Source organism: Bombus affinis, chromosome 17, assembly GCF_024516045.1.
Source record: "Bombus affinis isolate iyBomAffi1 chromosome 17, iyBomAffi1.2, whole genome shotgun sequence".
NCBI classification, from domain to species: domain Eukaryota; kingdom Metazoa; phylum Arthropoda; class Insecta; order Hymenoptera; family Apidae; genus Bombus; species Bombus affinis.
In genome coordinates, this window is record NC_066360.1 from 3,980,250 (window position 1) to 3,998,876 (window position 18,627).

The 18,627-nt window shown below is 36.6% G+C and overlaps 1 protein-coding gene and 1 long non-coding RNA gene across 3 annotated transcripts in view; both read left to right on the forward strand.

The window, feature by feature from the left end:
- Positions 1-1,127: 1,127 nt before the first annotated feature.
- The window catches only part of LOC126926017 (serine-rich adhesin for platelets-like), a 90,186-nt gene continuing 72,686 nt past the window's right edge, over positions 1,128-18,627 (forward strand). Inside the window, exon 1 of one of the 2 annotated variants that reach the window (XM_050742084.1) lies at positions 1,128-1,475. In XM_050742084.1, coding sequence (XP_050598041.1) covers positions 1,374-1,475 — 102 coding nt within the window. In that variant the 5' untranslated portion in view covers positions 1,128-1,373. The remainder of the gene's footprint in view (positions 1,476-18,627) is intronic. The other variant, XM_050742085.1, reaches the window with a different exon arrangement.
- Positions 3,924-13,879, forward strand: LOC126926069 (uncharacterized). The gene is made up of 2 exons (XR_007714251.1): positions 3,924-8,691; positions 8,864-13,879. It is a non-coding gene; the product is annotated as an uncharacterized LOC126926069 (long non-coding RNA).

Here is an 18,627-nt window from a genome sequence, read left to right on the forward strand (position 1 = left end):
TTCATTTAATCTAATCTGATATCTGCGTTTACTTTCATCCTCGTTCAGATCAAAGCGTGAAAGGAACAAAAAAATTGAAGCAAAAGGAAGAAAACAACTTCAAAAACTGAACGTGATCGCTAGATTGCTCGTCACAATGCATAATCGAAGTATGCAGATTTAAATTTGCTCCTCCACTACTGGACTACTCTTCTCATCTTTCTTTGGATCTATTTATCCTGCAGAATCTTCGAAATTTTCGATATCGTATCGTAACGTAAGAATTTCCCTCCTAAAAGTACTCAATTTTTCCCCTGTTTGTTCATCGCGTCACACAAATCGGCAGAAAATTCATTTTTATTTGATTCTGTCTGTTGTGTACGTCCCTTAAAGGTATTACAAATTCATATCGTTCCGAACGACTGTGTTTCATGTAAACCGAGATGGACTGATCGTACGACAGTTAACGTACGAAAGTATCGTGAATCATAATCGAAGAATATTCATAGAAGACACTTGAAATGCTAAGAGACGATTTTCTCAGGAAGAAAAGAAAAACTATGCATTAACGTGAGCCAAATTCATGAAAAAGGAAAGCCTCCTGTATGCGCCACCTCTTACGATTAATCACAAAGGAAGCTCAATGTTTCGTTCGCTTAGATTAAACAAAATGACATGGACAAAAGCGAAGAAACCAATATAGAGGCGAGTTACATCATTTTCTATCATTATCAATGACAATTAGTTTCTTTCATCTTATGGGGAAATAATAGATAAACATTTCTCCTTTCTTACGATTTATTCCACAAAAATAAAACAAATATACCGTGTGTACATTATAATTCAATAAATAAATATCGTGCATCCATTATTTCCTTATAAACCGGAAGAAACTTTTCGGACCGTGTAATATCCGACAGCAGAAAATTCCACCTAAACGTTACGCTACGGTGTTTTCATCGTTGATAATCCAGTAAGAAAGCTCAAAATTTTCAATTTCACCGCTTGCAGCGTCTTCTAGTAACACTGTTCGATATTGCGGATCGCTGCGAATAGAAGAGCCGAGGCGGAAAAGAACGCGTAGCGTGTCCATTTACGCCTGGTTCGTACGAATTAAGTGCGAAAGATACGCACGAAGATCCACCAGCTTAGACCCGCAATTGGACTATCAGTCGGAAAGTTTTTACCGGCGCGGCCGCCTGCATAGGAAAATTTTCACCCGCGATGCCTAAGTGTAAGGAGCCGTGACTTTCTGTTTTGATCCGCTTGAACTGGTCGCGGCCACTAGTTCTGTCCTCGTCTCGGTATATTTGAGACACGGCTGGTGGGAGAAGGACGGAGAGGGAGTCGTAGGGCCAAGCAGAGTGGGATTTCGCGCGAGCGAGGAGAGAGGGATGGCGGAACTGTCAGTGCTACATCGGTTCTCTTCACGTAAGGACGAGCCACAGGGATCACCTGCGAATCACGGTCTCGTCAGGACACCACTTCTCAGCCAGGTGAGCCTCTGCTCTTTTTCTTTTTCTCTCGCTCTCTTTCCCTTTTTTCCACGTTCGTCGCAAGATTAATCGTCGCGGATTCGCTTGCCCGCGAGTTGGATAATTTATGGCGTCTCTGGTGGATCGGTCGCTTTGTAAACACGAGTAGGTATTTTGTCCGGCTCGGGAGATTAATCGTTCGACCGGCAGCGAGCTGAGTTTTGTGAGGCGAGGGGAAGGTTTTAAGGGCCCGGAGATTTTCCCCGGGTTATGATTACATCGGAAATTTAGTCCGAGGTCTGCGGAATTTCGGAATTTGTCATCTCCGCGTCGCTTGATAGATCGTTGCTTGGCCGTTGAATGTGCAGATACACTGGCTGCCGTGACTGCACTGGCTCGCCAAAGCCGTAGAAAGCTTCGCGCGAGAGATTTTCGCGTTTCATTAGGCTACGTAGGCAAAGTTCGAAAGAAATCCGAGAACGAACGTAGAAATTGCAGGTTATTTATTGCTGCAAACCGTATTTCGTATGGCAATTAGTATACAGCATGAATAACCGGCTGAAGCGTGTAAGTGTTAGGCATCGTAAGTGATCGCGTCGAATACCGAGGTTTGTTAATACAATGTACAGTTCATTGTTTAAACGCTCCTGTGATCTCTACGATTGTACTAAATTTTATATTAAACAAGTGTGATTAATATATACGTCTATACATATATATTTCCACATTTGTGTGAAACGTCATGAATTGAAATGAAGAAAAAAAAAAAACAATTATGAAAGTCGTCGATTTTCCCAAAAATTCCAAAAGAAAATTCCAAAACGTCTGATGTAACAGCTACATTAGAAATACGGACCTAATATGAAAAGTATAAGTATAGTATAGTATTGGAAGGAACTTATTTAATGTTCGCGTGTATGCGTGTTGATATAATACCTCAACCGGTTTCAAGATACGATTATATCGTGCTTAACTGCACATTTCGGTTCCACTGACACTCTTACGGCGGCAATCGTGCATTTTAATCGACTCTAGACTTTATTGCGCTAATATTATGTCATGTTACGTTAGAAGATATTCGTACAGTATTTCTGGTTAAACTAAAAAATTAAGAAAACGAACGACACAAACGAGATATTTGAACAATAGCAGGGGTATTCATCTGAGAATTGCAGAGAAGGTTTGCACGTCTGTGTGGAGTGTCTGCCTTTATCGAATACTATAGTGAACTATTTATTATAGTGGAGTGTATTTTTAATTTTTTTTATTTTTTTTGCAAATGTTCACTATACGTAACGATGAGAGTACAGCTCTGTAAATGGCTGTGCAATGCGCTGATCGTGTCGTTCCTGCACTCCAATTCACTCGAGCGATCTTCATGAACGCACATTGTAAATGCACTTACGTTGTTCTCAGAGACGAGTCTGGCTTTAGTTGCTCGCAAATTACGACACGTAATATATTGTACCTATAGTCGTTGATTTTAACGGCACATTTGATTCAGATAAAAATCTCTGTGAACGAGACGTGTGACGAGTAATTATATTCAAATACACATTTGCAGAAAAGTTGAAAAGTTAATGAAATTTGAAACTTCTCCTTTGAAAGAAATTTCGGACAAAGGTTTACACATTTATAACTAATATATACAGTATATGTCTTTATGGTTGATTATTATATTGTGTGTATTAACTGATTAATTCATATACACAATATCAACATGTAAGGTTGATTGTTATATGCAATGTATACACCATCAACTTTTATGTTTGATTATTGTATTATATGTATATTAATTACACAACAAGATTAATTAACGTGTACAATATCAACCTGTAAGGTTGATTGTTGTATACAATGTATACAGTATCAACTGATTAATTAATACACACAGTATCAACCTTTAAGGTTGATTGTTATATGCAATGTATACAGCATCAACTTTTATGTTTGATCATTTTATTATATATACATTAATTATATAATAAGATTAATTAACGTGTATAATATCAACCTGTAAGGTTGATTGTTGTATACAATGTATACAGGATTAACTTTTATGATTGATTACTGTATTATATGTATATTAATTATACAACAAGATTAATCAATGTGTACAATATCAACCTGTAAGGTTGATTGTTGTATACAATGTATACAGTATCAACTGATTAATTAATATACACAGTATCAACCTTTAAGGTTGATTGTTATATACAATGTATACAGTATCAACTTTTATGTTATAGTATCAACTGTTTAGTTAATACACACAACATCAACCTGTAAGTTGATTGTTATATACAATGTATACAGTATCAACTTTTATGTTATAGTATCAACTGTTTAGTTAATACACACAACATCAACCTGTAAGTTGATTGTTATATACAATGTATACAGTATCAACTTTTATGTTATAGTATCAACTGTTTAGTTAATACACACAACATCAACCTGTAAGTTGATTGTTTTATACAATGTATACAGTATCAACTTTTATGTTTGATTATTGTATTATATACATATTAATTAACGTGTACAATATCAACCTGTAAGGTTGACTGCTATATACAATGTATACAGTATCAGCTTTTATTTTACAATATCAACTGATTAATTAATACACACAATATCAACCTTTAAGGTTGATTGTTATATACAATGTATACAATATCAACTTTCATGTTTGATTATTGTATTATATAAATATTAATTAACGTGTACAATAACAAGCTTTCAGGTTGATTATTACATTGCAAATATTAATTACGCGATACATGGAACATCAACCTTTCATATTTACATTCGATAATTATATTGTATACAATATAGATATAATGTAATACAAATAAATAAATAAATAAATACAATAGAATACAGTACGATATAATAATCAAACTTAAATGTTGATTATAAATGAACATTGGAAAATTCATTTCGCTATTGATGAATTAATATTAACAATACACTTTCTTCATTACTCGTGAATATTTCAAAGTGACAAATGTGGAAAGTGTTGTGTGATATTTTATGCAAGCAAAGAAATATTTCCTGCCACTGTAAGAAATATCTGATTATATTTCGTATGCATCCTAATAATATCTTTATTACCTGAAATTCCAAGATAACGACTGGTCTAATTTATTTACTAAGAGAATGAAACTTTCTACTAAAAACGCCGTTCCATTTGCATAAAATGTATATAGAACACACCATGTTTCGTGTACACTTATTATACGCGAACGAATCTACGAGCTATCGGTGCGCTCCAATTCCCTTGAACAATTCTCTCAGACTGTGTATCGCTTTTTTTTTTCAATGACAGTTATGGCTTTAATAATCCCTTGTTAATCATCGTCGAGATTGTTACTATCCACGTTTCTATAAAACCAGCTAGAAAATTAATTGTCAATTATCCGAACGAATATTTCCACTTATTGAGTTGGCAACTAAGTGATTGCGGATTTTGTCAATACCACCTAATGACAAAATCCGCAATCACTTAGTTGCCAACCCAATAGAATTGAACTAGTGAAACTTACCATTTAAGCTCAATCTTCGTCGTGTGAAATTTTCTTCTCAAAATTGTTTATCGCGTATCACGCAATCTCGGAATTACAATGAAACACTTGCCCGAAATCGGTTTTTAAATCATCTACGACTCAATGACTGAAATCGTAGCAGCTGATGGTGAAAACTTATTCTAAGATATAGAGAAATTTCAGTGGAGAATCTTGACGATAGTACACAGAACACGGAGATTACGGTCAGTTGATAATTAGCATATCGTACATTTGCATATTATGTACATGCTTCCTAATGTTGTTATTATTAGACTTTCATGCAAATTCCTATGTTCGTGAATTGAATTAAAGGAGCGAAATCTAAGCAGAAACATGAACAGATACGCGCAAATATTATTATGCATATCGTGTGTATACACTCTGTGCATTGTTGTTGTTCCTTTAAATTTCCCATAAATGCATAAACCGCTGTTTTCACTCTAATCGTTACATTCCTCTGATCCTTTCAAACAGATTTATAAAAACTCAATGTGTACCAAAGCGCTAAGCTCTTTATCAATTCTTCGCATTACGATCTTTTCAATGGCTGCGCACGTTAACATCAGCTGACTCGCTGATTTTACACGGTGTCAAGCGCAAAACGTTGAAATATCGCATACGACTGATAACAATCTACCTGAGAGAATTGAAATCACTGGGAAAGATAAACAAGGTCAAGGATAAGCTTAGATAGCAATAAAGTAGAAACACGGTAGATTAGATTAACTACTTAACCTATGATTTACGTCCGAGAATTTTGCGCTGAAAACGTAAACAAGCTCGCGCAGCCTTCGAGCCATTCGCACGACTTGTGTAGTACGTGCTACGGGCTATGCCCGTAATATTTACGTTTGGCCCGATCATCTACTACGGACTATGGCAGTAATATTTACGTTTGGCCCGATCACCGTACTACGGGCCATGCCCGTAGTTGTAGGTTAAGGGGTTAAATAAACGTGCAATTAGTTAACTAAGGATCGATGGTAAGCCAGGTATGATAAATATATGAATGAAATAAATAATATAACGAATAAATGAAGAATAATAATGGAAAGTACAACTAAATTGAAAGTTTGTCTTATTGCAAAGATATTTTCTTTTATTGAGCGTTTAATTAATTTTTTGTAATGTAGTCTTTTATCAAGTGGAAATATAAATTGCTATTACGAATTAAGAATTTTTATTTAGATGCTGAAAATCATAGTTACGATACTAGTTGTAAACGTCTAATTTACTATCGGGATTCGATAGTGGAACAGCCTTTAGGGCTGAATCCGTGTTTCACCTAAATTACCTGTGTTTCATGTTCCTACCTGAACATAATTCTCTTCGTACGCTATAAAATCAAATTTATTATCACGTCGTATTATATGATACAATGAATTTTGTATTCAAAACCAGATTTCTAGAATCGAATTAATCCGTTGAAACTATCGAAAGTGTGCAGATTCGAGCAATTTTTATATGTTCAATCAAATATCCGACAATACACAATGCAGCTAATTTCGCAACCGAGATAAACAAGGCGGATATGACGAAAATTTTTCTAAAATTTTCTACAATCTCACAGCAAAGGCTCACCGACCAGGGGCAATTCTTATTTAAAAAAATCGCTGAAATGTCATTTTCAAAACGACCTATAACATTCGTGAGCGTGAAATTTGCAGAGAACAGACAACGCGACGTTACGCTACAAACAAAGAGACAAGTACGTACGCATACAGTGATCCACGAAAATGAAAATTCTGTCTATGAATTTATTACGCGTGTTGTAGAAAACATTGTCAAATTTCACTCACGCGTATATTCTAATAAAACACGATGATCGTATTGGTAAATTAAAAAGAAGCATCCTAAAATGTACGCTACATCCGTTTGAAATGTATACGCGTGGTTATTTCTGTAGACATCTGAAATGGGGAAAAAAGTCTCGTCTGAAAGTTGCTTGACTTCATAGGAGAAACTTAATAAGATACTTCAATTTTCTTTTTTTTTTTTTTTTAATTCTTGTTTAAGGAGATTTCAATGGGAACGTCACATCTTTTAGTGGAAACACATATTTTTTTTAAAATACCATTTCTATTCTCTACAGGAAGATGTTAAGGTACTTGATGTAAAGGTCGAAGAGTGACTAGTTCTAATGATATTTTAACTTTAAAATGTAGACGAAAGTACCGCTTTTAAAGGTATACCGCTTAAAGGTATAAGACACTTTTTCCAAGTGTCTTAATACCTTTTTTCTAGACAATTGTAAAGTGTAACAAATGATACACGAGAAAACGTACAGTTCCATTTAAGAAAGTTACGTTGGTATTGAAATCTCTTTGTGTTAAGAATATTTTGAAAAAATCCAAATGTCTTATTGAGTTTGCTTCTTGATGAAGTGAGATATCGTTCGTCTGAAACATTTCTTCGTGTTTCCGATACTTCGAGAAATAGTCACGTGTATGCACTTAAAATGGACATACTGTATATTGAATTTACGATATATTTATTTCGAAAAATAAGTACACCGATTAATGAGTGAGATGATATTTAGATCTAGTTAGTAATTACACGGTTAAAATGATTATTCATGTTGTAGGAAATGATCTTATGGTCTCTAGAAAATATCTTGTATCCGCTATGTCCATATTCAAATTTGTTCTAAACTCTAGCCACGCAACTATAATAATCGTATTGCACTAAAACGTTAATGAAGTGGCAAAAAGTTTTTCATATATCCGTAAAAGTTCATGATATGTGTTGAAATACTTTAATAAAAGAGCGTATGGTTGCATGCCAATATAAACTTCATGAACGAATATAATTACACGTTGTAATTAAAAGGTAGTTTTTTCTGCTACGATAACGGATTAAAACATGAAACGTCGGCAGTTTGTAGATAAAAACATTTTATAGGATTTCTTGTTGACTTTCCCTTCACGGTTCAATCGATTTCTTTCCTTTTAAGGAAGAAAAACAAGGAACTGTTGGAGACTAGCCTGATACAACAAATCATAGTATAGCCAGACAAACGATAAACAGAGTACGCGCCATCCTTCGCCACCCTTGTACAGAAACGTCTGTACGAAAGAAGCCAAATGACTCACGCTCGTTTCAACGATCCTCTCGAGCGGATTCGCGCGATTAACATTCGTGAGCACGTGAACTCCGACAGAGTTCAAGAATATTCAGTGTCTACAAAAAGCAAGCGTCTAAATTTTGGTATCATTTAGTGGTAGTTTCATATGACTACAAAAGGTATTGTCAGGTCATTTTGTATGTTTGTTAACTTATTGTTTTACTAATTAATTAGATTTAATTTTTGTAATTGTTTCTTATGACTCTGAGGAGTAATTGACACGTTATTCTGCATATTTATGAAATTTCTTAATTTCGTATGATTTAGTAGTAGCTTCATGTGACTACAAAAGGTATTGACAGGCTATTTTGTATATTTGTTACTTTGTTGTCCTACTAATTAACGACATAGAATTTTCATAGTAATTTCACATGACTCTGAGGAGTATAGGCACGTTATTCTGCATATTTATTACGTATGTAAATTTCATATAATTTAGTAGTAGACTACAAAAGGTATTGACAGGGTATTTTATATATTTGTTACTTTATTGTTCTACTAATTAATTAGATCTAATTTTCATAGTAATTTCATATGACTAGAAAAAGTACTGACAGGCTATTTTGTATATTTATTACCATATTGTTCTACTAATTAATTAGATGCAATTTTCATAGTAGTTTCGTATGACTACAAGGAGTATTGGCACGTTATTCTGCATATTTATTACATATATTAATTTCATATAATTTAATCGTAGTTTCACGTGACTACAAAAGGTATTGACAGGCTATTTTGTATATTTGTTACCTTATTATTCTACTAATTAATTAGATCCAATTTTTGTAATAGTTTCGTATGACTATGAGGAGTATTGGCACGTTATTCTGTATATTTATTGCATATATTAATTTCATATAATTTAGTAGTAGTTTCATGTGACTACAAAAGGTATTGACAGGCTATTTTGTATATTTGTTACCTTATTGCTCTACTAATTAATTAGATCTAATTTTTATAGTAATTTCATATGACTAGAAAAAATTATTAACACGTCATTTTGTATATTTGTTATCTTATTATTCTACTAATTAAATAAATCCAATTTTGAAATTTCGTATCATTCAGTAGCAGTTTCATATGACTACAAAAATTTGATACTATGAGACTGCAATGCAAATCCTGTTTATATTAATAGAATTCGATCAAGTCATTGATATTCTTATTATATTTTCCAAATTCCGACTGAAGAACAATTTTTCGCTGTCCATTCTTTATATCTACGTCATAATTTATTTGTAATTTCATCTATCTGTAACGAATGACAGACATTTAAAAGATCTATACAGATTTTTAAAATGTGATAAAAAAAACATACATTCGAATCGCTCGAACATACCAACATTGAACAGAAAATACACAACAATGAAAGTGGTTTCCATTGTATTAACTCTCAATTGTCACACTTGTTTTACGAATCTCGGTTGTCACACTGCATCACCCGAGACCCGTTCGATTTTCGAATAGCTGTCGTTCAAAAAATATCACTGATATCGAATCGAAAAAATTCGCAAATGTAGTTTGGACGTCGAATATGTTTTGCTAAAACAGGGCTAACAAACGAAGTGACATCACTCTCAAAAAAAAAAAAAAAAAAATAAATAAATAAATAAATAAATAAATAAAAAAGGAGAATCATTCCTACTGTATGTTTCGAGAAGAAACATTTTTACGAAAACAAGCTATAATTTCTTTATAATTTAACATTTCTCGCCAAAAGATTTGAGACGATGCTTTCGAGGCGTATTACTCCGAGGAAATACATCGTTTGCCAGTGCACGTTGCAGAAAAGGTATCTACTTCAATCTTTCAACAAGAAGGGCAGCTTCTGAATAAGAAAATCAATTTATTCGTAGACACAGGTAGAACAATCTTTCATTTTTTTTCCATGTATCGATTTACATGTGAAAAAATACGATCATGATTTCAATCAGTTTCTCCATAGTAAATGCACTAGAGTATGTAAAATTTGCTCGCAAATAAAATACATCATTGCATCAAGAAGTACGTCTTTGTCGCACTTGGCTAAACACGGCGCATTACTATAACTTTAGACAGTTGTTGGACGCAAACTGACGGGATTCTTAGCAGCGTAATCATCGGACATTATAAAGAAGACACTTGGAATGAATGGTAAATTGCACACATAGATTCCATTATAAACGACGTCTCGAAGACGTGTCTCTGCAAAGTAAGCCTGTGGGTCATTTAAGACCCGTAATCACATCCGTCGGTTAAGAGAAACTTTTTACTTCAGTTTGATCCTTCTGCCTTGCGAATTCCATACAGCAAGCAATTCCTATAACGTGGAACGTATCTCCCGCGTTGAATCGGGTCCCATGGTGTTTGCGTTAATTTGCGAAAATACATCGGCTCGTCCCACAAGTAACGCGGTCGTTGGTCTACGCTACGTTAATTTGATGGAAACTAAGGGATTACTTTTATTCTTGTTTACTTTATTTTTATTTTATTACCAATTGTAATTATCATTGTGATGAATCTTGTTATATTTTTTACACATCGCTATCATTTTTATTAACTTTGCACTCTATGTCGAATGTGACTCGACATCAGTTTTTATCTGAGGAGCTCGTTTGTCGAGCCCCACTCGACATTCTTTCATGTGCAAATCAATAGATTTCCTAGAAAAGCAGGATTGCATCCTGGAAATTGTTTCAAGATATATCGTACAGTCAAAAATTAGAAAATACAACGATAGTGTGAATAAAACTGGTATTTAAGTGAATTTCTTTCTTCCTTTATCTATTTAAATTGTCTTATTTTTTACTTAAAGTAAATTTCAAATAAAACACTTAAAAGCGTTGGCAGCTGCTGGTAACGAAATTGAAATAAAATTCCCAGTGCAAAGGGTTAATATTCTTCTATCCGAATTTCATAAAACTGCGATGGTAACGACCGAACTTATTATTATTTAATTCGTACTTTGCAATTTGTCCAGCTGGACATTTGGTAAATTTTTCTAACTTAAGACCGAACTTGTGGACCGAAGCATCTGTCGTTCCCGGAAAAGGGTGTTACTCGTGGCATGAGCCGATACTTGCGGACGACAGTGCACCTGCGATATACCGCGATATAGTCGCGCGTCCGCGCACGCGTTTAATCGCCGAAGTGGACAAAGCGAGCCGCCTAAGTATCGCATCGCACGCGGTTAATTAAAGACGATGCGCCGAGCACGAGGGGAACGGGAGAGGGGCGCGGCTGAAAAGAACCGGAGAACTACGTCCGGCGCGCGCCACCGAAGAGAATCGCGTCTGCCACACGTCTGCTTTGTGCTCGAGCCATGATGAAAGATAGGAAGGCTGGCTGCCTCGTATGACCAAGCCATCTCGGGACGCGGCTACCTAAGTAATTGCACGCGTTACGTGTCGAACGACCAACCGTTAAATCATCATCGTCGCGCGTTTCGTACAAACTTTCCATGAATTTTTCACTGGCTTTGTTCACTGGCCTGTTCAATCGCAGTTGCGTGTACACTAACCAGTTTAACACTTAGCCTATTAATCGGCTTTTTGTCGCCGACGCTTACCAACCGATAACCTATTAGTCGGCTTTTTATCACCGACGTTTACCGGCCGATAGCCTATTAATCGGCTTTTTGCCGCCGACAATCTTTCTCATTATTTGAGCAGTAATTTGTTATTTAGTACTAAGGTACTTTGCTCGGTTGTGTCAGTTGCGTTGCTTTGTAATCTGCCACAGTTTTATACCAATTTGAAAAACGTACCGTTCGCGATGAACGAAAAGAATGGTATTGGAGAGTCTAAGCCGAAACAGAGCCGGCGCCAGGGAGAATCTACGCCTGAGATGCCGGTCGGACGTGCGCATGCTGTTGAATCGCTAGCGGTCGGTAAAGTGTTAGTGCGTTTGACGAGTATACGCGTTGCAGAGAAACTTTGTTTCCACGCGTCCCACGTGTACACTAGCCGTGTGAAATAAAAAGATTGCTTACTATAAAACATTTATTATAAAAACTCGAAATTTTAGTAAGAAGAGATAAAAGTTTGTTATTTAGTGGTGTGTTTACTTTATATTGCCACGTTAAAAGTGTTGTGCATTTTTATGCAGAAAAATTGGATTATTTAGTACATTGGTTATTTTCTGTGTGACGTAGACTCGGCTGATTATTTTCACCGTTATTTTTATTTTAATTAAGTCGGTAAGAAAAAGTTATTTTTTATTTTGTTCCCTATGCACGCGTTTATTACATTCTTCGTTATATACTCGAAACTCGTGACTGTTATATGTTGCTACCATTATAGTTCTATTACATCATAGTAGGTTGTCCGAAAAGTTTCTTTCGTTTTACAAGGAAATAACATTTTCAGTGCAAAGAAACGTATGCCACGACAGCTACAGGACGACTGAACATAAAAAGACCATTTGACAAATTAGCTTCCACGTTTGTACCAACATCGCCATATAAAGCAACCATACCTAGTACCATGTTTATTAATTTTAATTATTAGGCAATAATTCAACAAAAGTAGTAATTCTTGTTGCTACAATAATTATTCAATTTTAACTAATTCTTATCCCATCAAGACGCGTCTATTGTTCGCATTGAACTGCTAAAAGCTGACCGTTACCGACCAAACGAAAGAGAAGAATATCGCTCGTTCATCGAACAAAGACATGCTCGTTCTTTCACTTGTATCCACCTGCAAAGAAATTTATTCTCAATGTGTCTCATAATCTTTGCTGTCACGTACTACTCACACGCGCTCGTTTCTCGTATCAGTCCATCGTACGTTTTGACGCATTCAACGTGTCAGACTCGGCCTTCTCATTTGTCCTGCTGCGAATATTCGAAAACTCGCTCACTCTTCCACGCACGCGTAACTGAAATCTTCTTCGCCGGTTAATTAGAATACCTTTGGCGGTTAGATCGGACAGATTTCCATGGCAATGGTCGGAGTAAGCGAACTGGATTAGCAATCGATTAGGGTACCGTATCAATTAGCGGCGGGAAAATAGGATCAACGCTGGTGTACAACGGGCAACAGTGTTTTCTGGTCGCTTCAAGCAAACACGTGCGTGCCATGTGCGAATGCGCGGCTGATTGTACATGCGGAGCACGGCTGCTGCGTTTACGTTCTACGTGCTTTCGCTAGTCGAACACTGTAAATCATGGTTTTTAGTCGCTGCTGTCTCGAAATCTCGTCCGGTTAACGTTAATCGTCGTTCCTAGTACAATACACACTGCGTTAGGCGACAGTGCGTTCTGTGAAAAATAACCTACGGTGGATAAGTGAAATTATTTGGCAACTAAGTGATTGCGGATTTTCTCAATACCATCTAATGACAAGGTCCGCAATCACTTAGTTGCCAACCCAATGAGGTTCTGCTTATTTTACGCAAACACGATAATCGGTAAAGTTTGAACGAACGACTGAATCTGAATATAATTTTATGCCGAGTTCAATAGTCGGTTATTTGTCAAATCGATTAAATCACCGAAAATAGTCATTTTTACATCTCGTTTCGATCTGTGTGTGTTAGAATTCAGCATTCTGTTATGGTTTGATTTCAATTTAGACATTGACTTGTTTCACGGATTATTTCGAGCGGATGGAGGTCGACAAATTGAATAGGAAGAGTTCGATGATAAGTGCAGATTTCCGCGTCAAGTCGCGTCTTCGTGAAAATTCCAAGGAACCTATGGAACCGTGTAATTGTACAATTTGATGAATTCGATAGGAAAGATTCATGACTAGGTAGGTCTCCGCATCGGGTCATTTCTTCATCGAACATTTCAACGAAGATACACAGCGCGCTGTTGCAGTCTTATTAAATTCATATTATTGGCAACTAAGTGATTGCGGCATTTGCCATTAGGCGGCATGGACAAAACCCGCAATCATTTAGTTGCCAACCTAATAGAACGTACTATACGTGGCATAAAAATGAACGAACCGGAGTTGGATTTTTCTCGCGCGATCCTCGAACGTGTCTCGTACGAAAGTACTGGCACGCCGCGATCATCTTTAGAATCGACGGGTCAAAATCGACTACGACGAATTAGAAACGAGCTACCACGTGCCCGGTGTATTCCGAATGATCATTTTGCACTGACGCGTTAATATCTCGAGCACACCTGAGAATTGGACTGTAAGCGGCCTGGTCGAATTCCATCGCAAGTGGCCTCGCGTTCACGCACGTTTAATTATAGAAATGAAGTCGTGTACCTGGCCTAACCATACTCATGGGAGCAGCGTATGGTAATCCTAGCGAAGTAAGTTTTAGTAAAACTATAAATAATCCCGGCAATAAGACGAATGGAACATGGTGGAATACCTGGGTCAGCAGACGTTCTGGTTTAGACGGTTAGATTTAAAGGCTGCGGTGTTCTCATCTTCGCCTTCGAATTTCCTCCCACGATGCACAGAAAAAATCTGTAAACCTACGCTCGTTATACGCCGACGTTGCCCAAATTTCCAACCTACTCGTTCGACTTGAAATCGCCTCGGAATCTGTGAATTTAAATTTAGTCTTGGCCCTTGCGACAATATGCAAATCATCGATCTTTATCTATTGTGGTAGATACGAAATGATCAAAATTTAAGACAGTATCGTATTTAGAATCGTTGCGCGAGTTCCTACGTCTATTTTTGAAGTTTCGATGGAATTGGTCGGCTCGGTGCGAATGTTGTGACGTATCTTTTTTATTTAATTTGTACTTTACAATTTGTCCAGCTGGACATTCGGTAAATGTTTCTAGCACTGTGACGTGTGTTTATACTTGATATGTTTCCATAATCAGTTGGCTGTTGCGATTTCTTTAAAAATTTTGGAAAGGGTGTACCTAATATATGTGGTAGAAAGTAAGCGATGACGAATATATTCGTCAAGCATCATGTGTGACAGAAAGTAAGCGATGACGAGTATACTCGTCAAGCACCATGTGTGGCAGAAAGTAAGCGATGACGAGTATACTCGTCAAGCAGCACAGTGTGTGGCAGAAAGTAAGCGATGACGAGTATACTCGTCAAGCACCATGTGTGGCAGAAAGTAAGTGATGACGAGTATATTCGTCAAGCACCATGTGTGGTAAAAAGTAAGCGATGACGAGTATACTCGTAAAGCATCATGTGTGGCAGAAAGTAAGCGACGACGAGTATACTCGTCATAGCACGAAATATTGTCATTTCCTTTTAACGAATATACTCGTCGAAAATAATTAACTGGTTAAGGAACTGTGGCAAAAGTAAGCGACAATGAGTATACTCGTCATAGCACGAAATATTGCCATTTCTTCTTGACGAGTATACTCGTCGAAAATAACTAACTGGTTAAGGATTGAACGATAGAATTCGATTATTTTAAATGTCGATAAGCGAAGAAGAGTAGAGAATCTTCGCTAAATTCGCTTAATAGGGAAAATAAGGTGAAAGAAGCATAGATCGAACGATTAGTATTCTGAAAATTCGTACTAATTACAACATATGGTCGTTTCTTCCGACTATTCTACACTTTTTGTCCGAAATTTTATTTCTTCCACTGCTGTAGAATTTTTCCTATTTGTTTTTAAAATATCTTTGCAACGCATCCTGTGCTTCATCCTCGGTATTGAGTTTTTCTATTCGCAAAGGAAAAATGAATTTTCTACCTCTCTAAACGAAATACCAATCAATCTGGAAAAAATCCAGAAAGCTGCCTCTGTTGCAGTCTATTCGATATTCCTGAAAAATCCAATCCCTAAAATACGCGTTGTCGCAGAGAATGTAGTTGTGTGACGTTTGCTAACCGGACTCTCAATAAGAACTAATTTTTCTAGCGATGTTACGCAACTTTGAAGCAACTGTACGACCTGCGACTTTTAATCAAATTAACTAAAAAGAATTCATACTATCGCAAACGCTATTTTTCTGCTTTGTATTGGAATATCTAAAAGATGTACAGGGTGGTGAACATGAAAAATGTTTCAGATCTGCGAGGATAGATTGCGCGTTAAAACCACTGTATAGTTGAACGTATCGTACCAACTTCTGTAAGCGATAGTTCCATTTTCTAAGTAGATGATATTCGAAACAACGGAGATATCTGAAATAGACAGAATTTCTGCGACGAACTGTACACATCGTTATAATTAACACGCACAAAAATCGACTTATATTTTCGGAGAAACACGTGCGTGTTCCCGATGCGTGTCAAAGAAACCAGTCATACGTGCTAACATTCACTAGATGCCAACCATCTAGCGCAATTCCATTAATTTTATTAATAGGATTTTTCAAGCCAAACTTGCAGAGTTATTAATATCAAAAAATTGTACAATCAAATTTTACAAATTACAAGTCGCTGCCCTATTCGACATAGAATGGTAAAATTGCAAAAATAGTAAAATGGAAGTCTGTAACCTGCAATTCGTAATTTGTCAACTAGCTAAAATCGCTCATTGCACGGGAAAGCTCATACGGCGTTAAAGTTTCTTCGTGCTTTATCTATTTCTTAGCTTCTAGTCTTTGAATCACAAACGCGTGGCAACTAAGTGATTGCGGATTTTGTCAATATTACCTAATGACAAAATCCGCAATCACTTAGTTGCCAATGCAATAAATGTCTCAGCAGAACTCTGCTGCTTTCGTCAACCTAATGACACGGTTCGACGTAGACCTTCGACGATGATAACGAGCGGAGATCGGAGAATGAAACGTGCGTGTATATGGTGGTCGATCGACGAGATGCACTCGCTGCTGCTTTCTCCCTAAACGAGCTAAGGAGGCTTCTAATTGCAGCCAGCGATGACACGAACGAGTTTCCATCGTTCGACGAATATATCGAAAACGAACGACGATGAAGTCGGTGTCGCTCGATTCTTAACCATAAAAGACCATCCGCATTACGTCATGAGACGTGACTCACGATAGCTACTGGCCTAAAAACACTATTGCGACGACAAACTACATCGCGTCGATATAATTTCCTGCAGAGAGCATCGTCAAGGCTGTGCACGTTAATTCGAATTTAAAGGCGCCGATTTTCCCTTCTCCGCCGATCCGAGCGAATACATCGCGCGGTGTCCACCGATCGATCGATCGATCGATCTGCTTTCGTGTTGAATTAGAAATGGCCATCGGTGAAAAACTCCTCGATCGCCATTTTTGGTACGAAGCTTTTTACTAGTTGTCTGTTGCAACCTGTGTTTCAAAAGAGCGCAGCTAAAATGTGTGGGAGAAATTAAGCGACGACGAGTATACTCGTCAAACACACAGAGCGCGTGTAGCTGTGATAAGGTAGAATTAACTTGTAACGAAACGACTGTTTTATTGTGAAATTTGATTACTGACAGATCTCGTCGTAACGCAAAATATTGCCATTTCTTCGTGACGAGTATACTCGTCAAACACAGAGTTTTGATATGAAATTAAGCTGTGACGAAAGGACTACTTTATTGTGAAATTTGATTATTGCCAGGTCTCGTCGTAACGCAAAATATTGCCATTTCTTCGTGACGAGTATACTCGTCAAATACAGAGTTTTCATATAAAATTAAAGGACTGTTTTATTGTGAAATTTGATTATTGCTAGGTCGTAACGCAAAATATTGTCATTTCTTCGTGACGAGTATACTCGTCACAAGCAGCTAAGTGTTTAAGTAGGTTTCACTGATGATTTCTGTTTAAATCGACGGTATGTATTTTCAGTTGAATTCAACTTAGTTGTTGCTAAGAATATAATTGAAATTTCATTGGTTTTTTTTAAAGTAACACTGTTTATCTCGTTCTAACTCTGTTTTCATAGCTGCGCGCTACAAATAGCGACGAAATTTCAAAAGCTCCATGCCATATTTCACGTATGTAGTACACCAGGAACTAGCCTGTCAAAAATGTTGAAATCAGATAGGATATTCGTGATATTCCGCTTACTTGGACCGGATTTCAAGAAACCTGCGACGTAAAACGAATTCAGTTAATATCGCCAGGCAAGGAACGAGTAAGAAGGATCTTTTGGGACGAATTCTATTTCAAGAGAGGTGGATTTAACGCTTGAAAGCGGCACAAAGTATTCACACAGAATATACAGCCCGCATGGCCTTGTTTTCACATCATGCGTTAAAAATGGCTGTCTTTCATCTCGGTGTAAGTGTGCGCGTGTCTGATCATTAACCTTTGATTGGAAACCTTGAGTTATCGTCGACATTAGACGCTTCATATGCTATTTCATCGAATGATTTAATTTTAACAAAATCAATAAATTTTTATATTTTATATTCTATAGGAAGTATACTGCGAAAGCATACAAATATAAACGTCTTAGATTCTTTTTCAAACGTCAAATTTCTTTATCAAAGAATTCTATATATATATATATCTGCTGTAACATCGAAATTGATTATCGAACATGTTGCATACAATTTTCGAAAAATTCATTGATAATTGTAACTTGCTTAGAATTGTGCAAGAAACGCGCCAAAATCTTTCTAAACGCGCAAGAAACGTAGAAATGTTTCGAGCTGATTCGA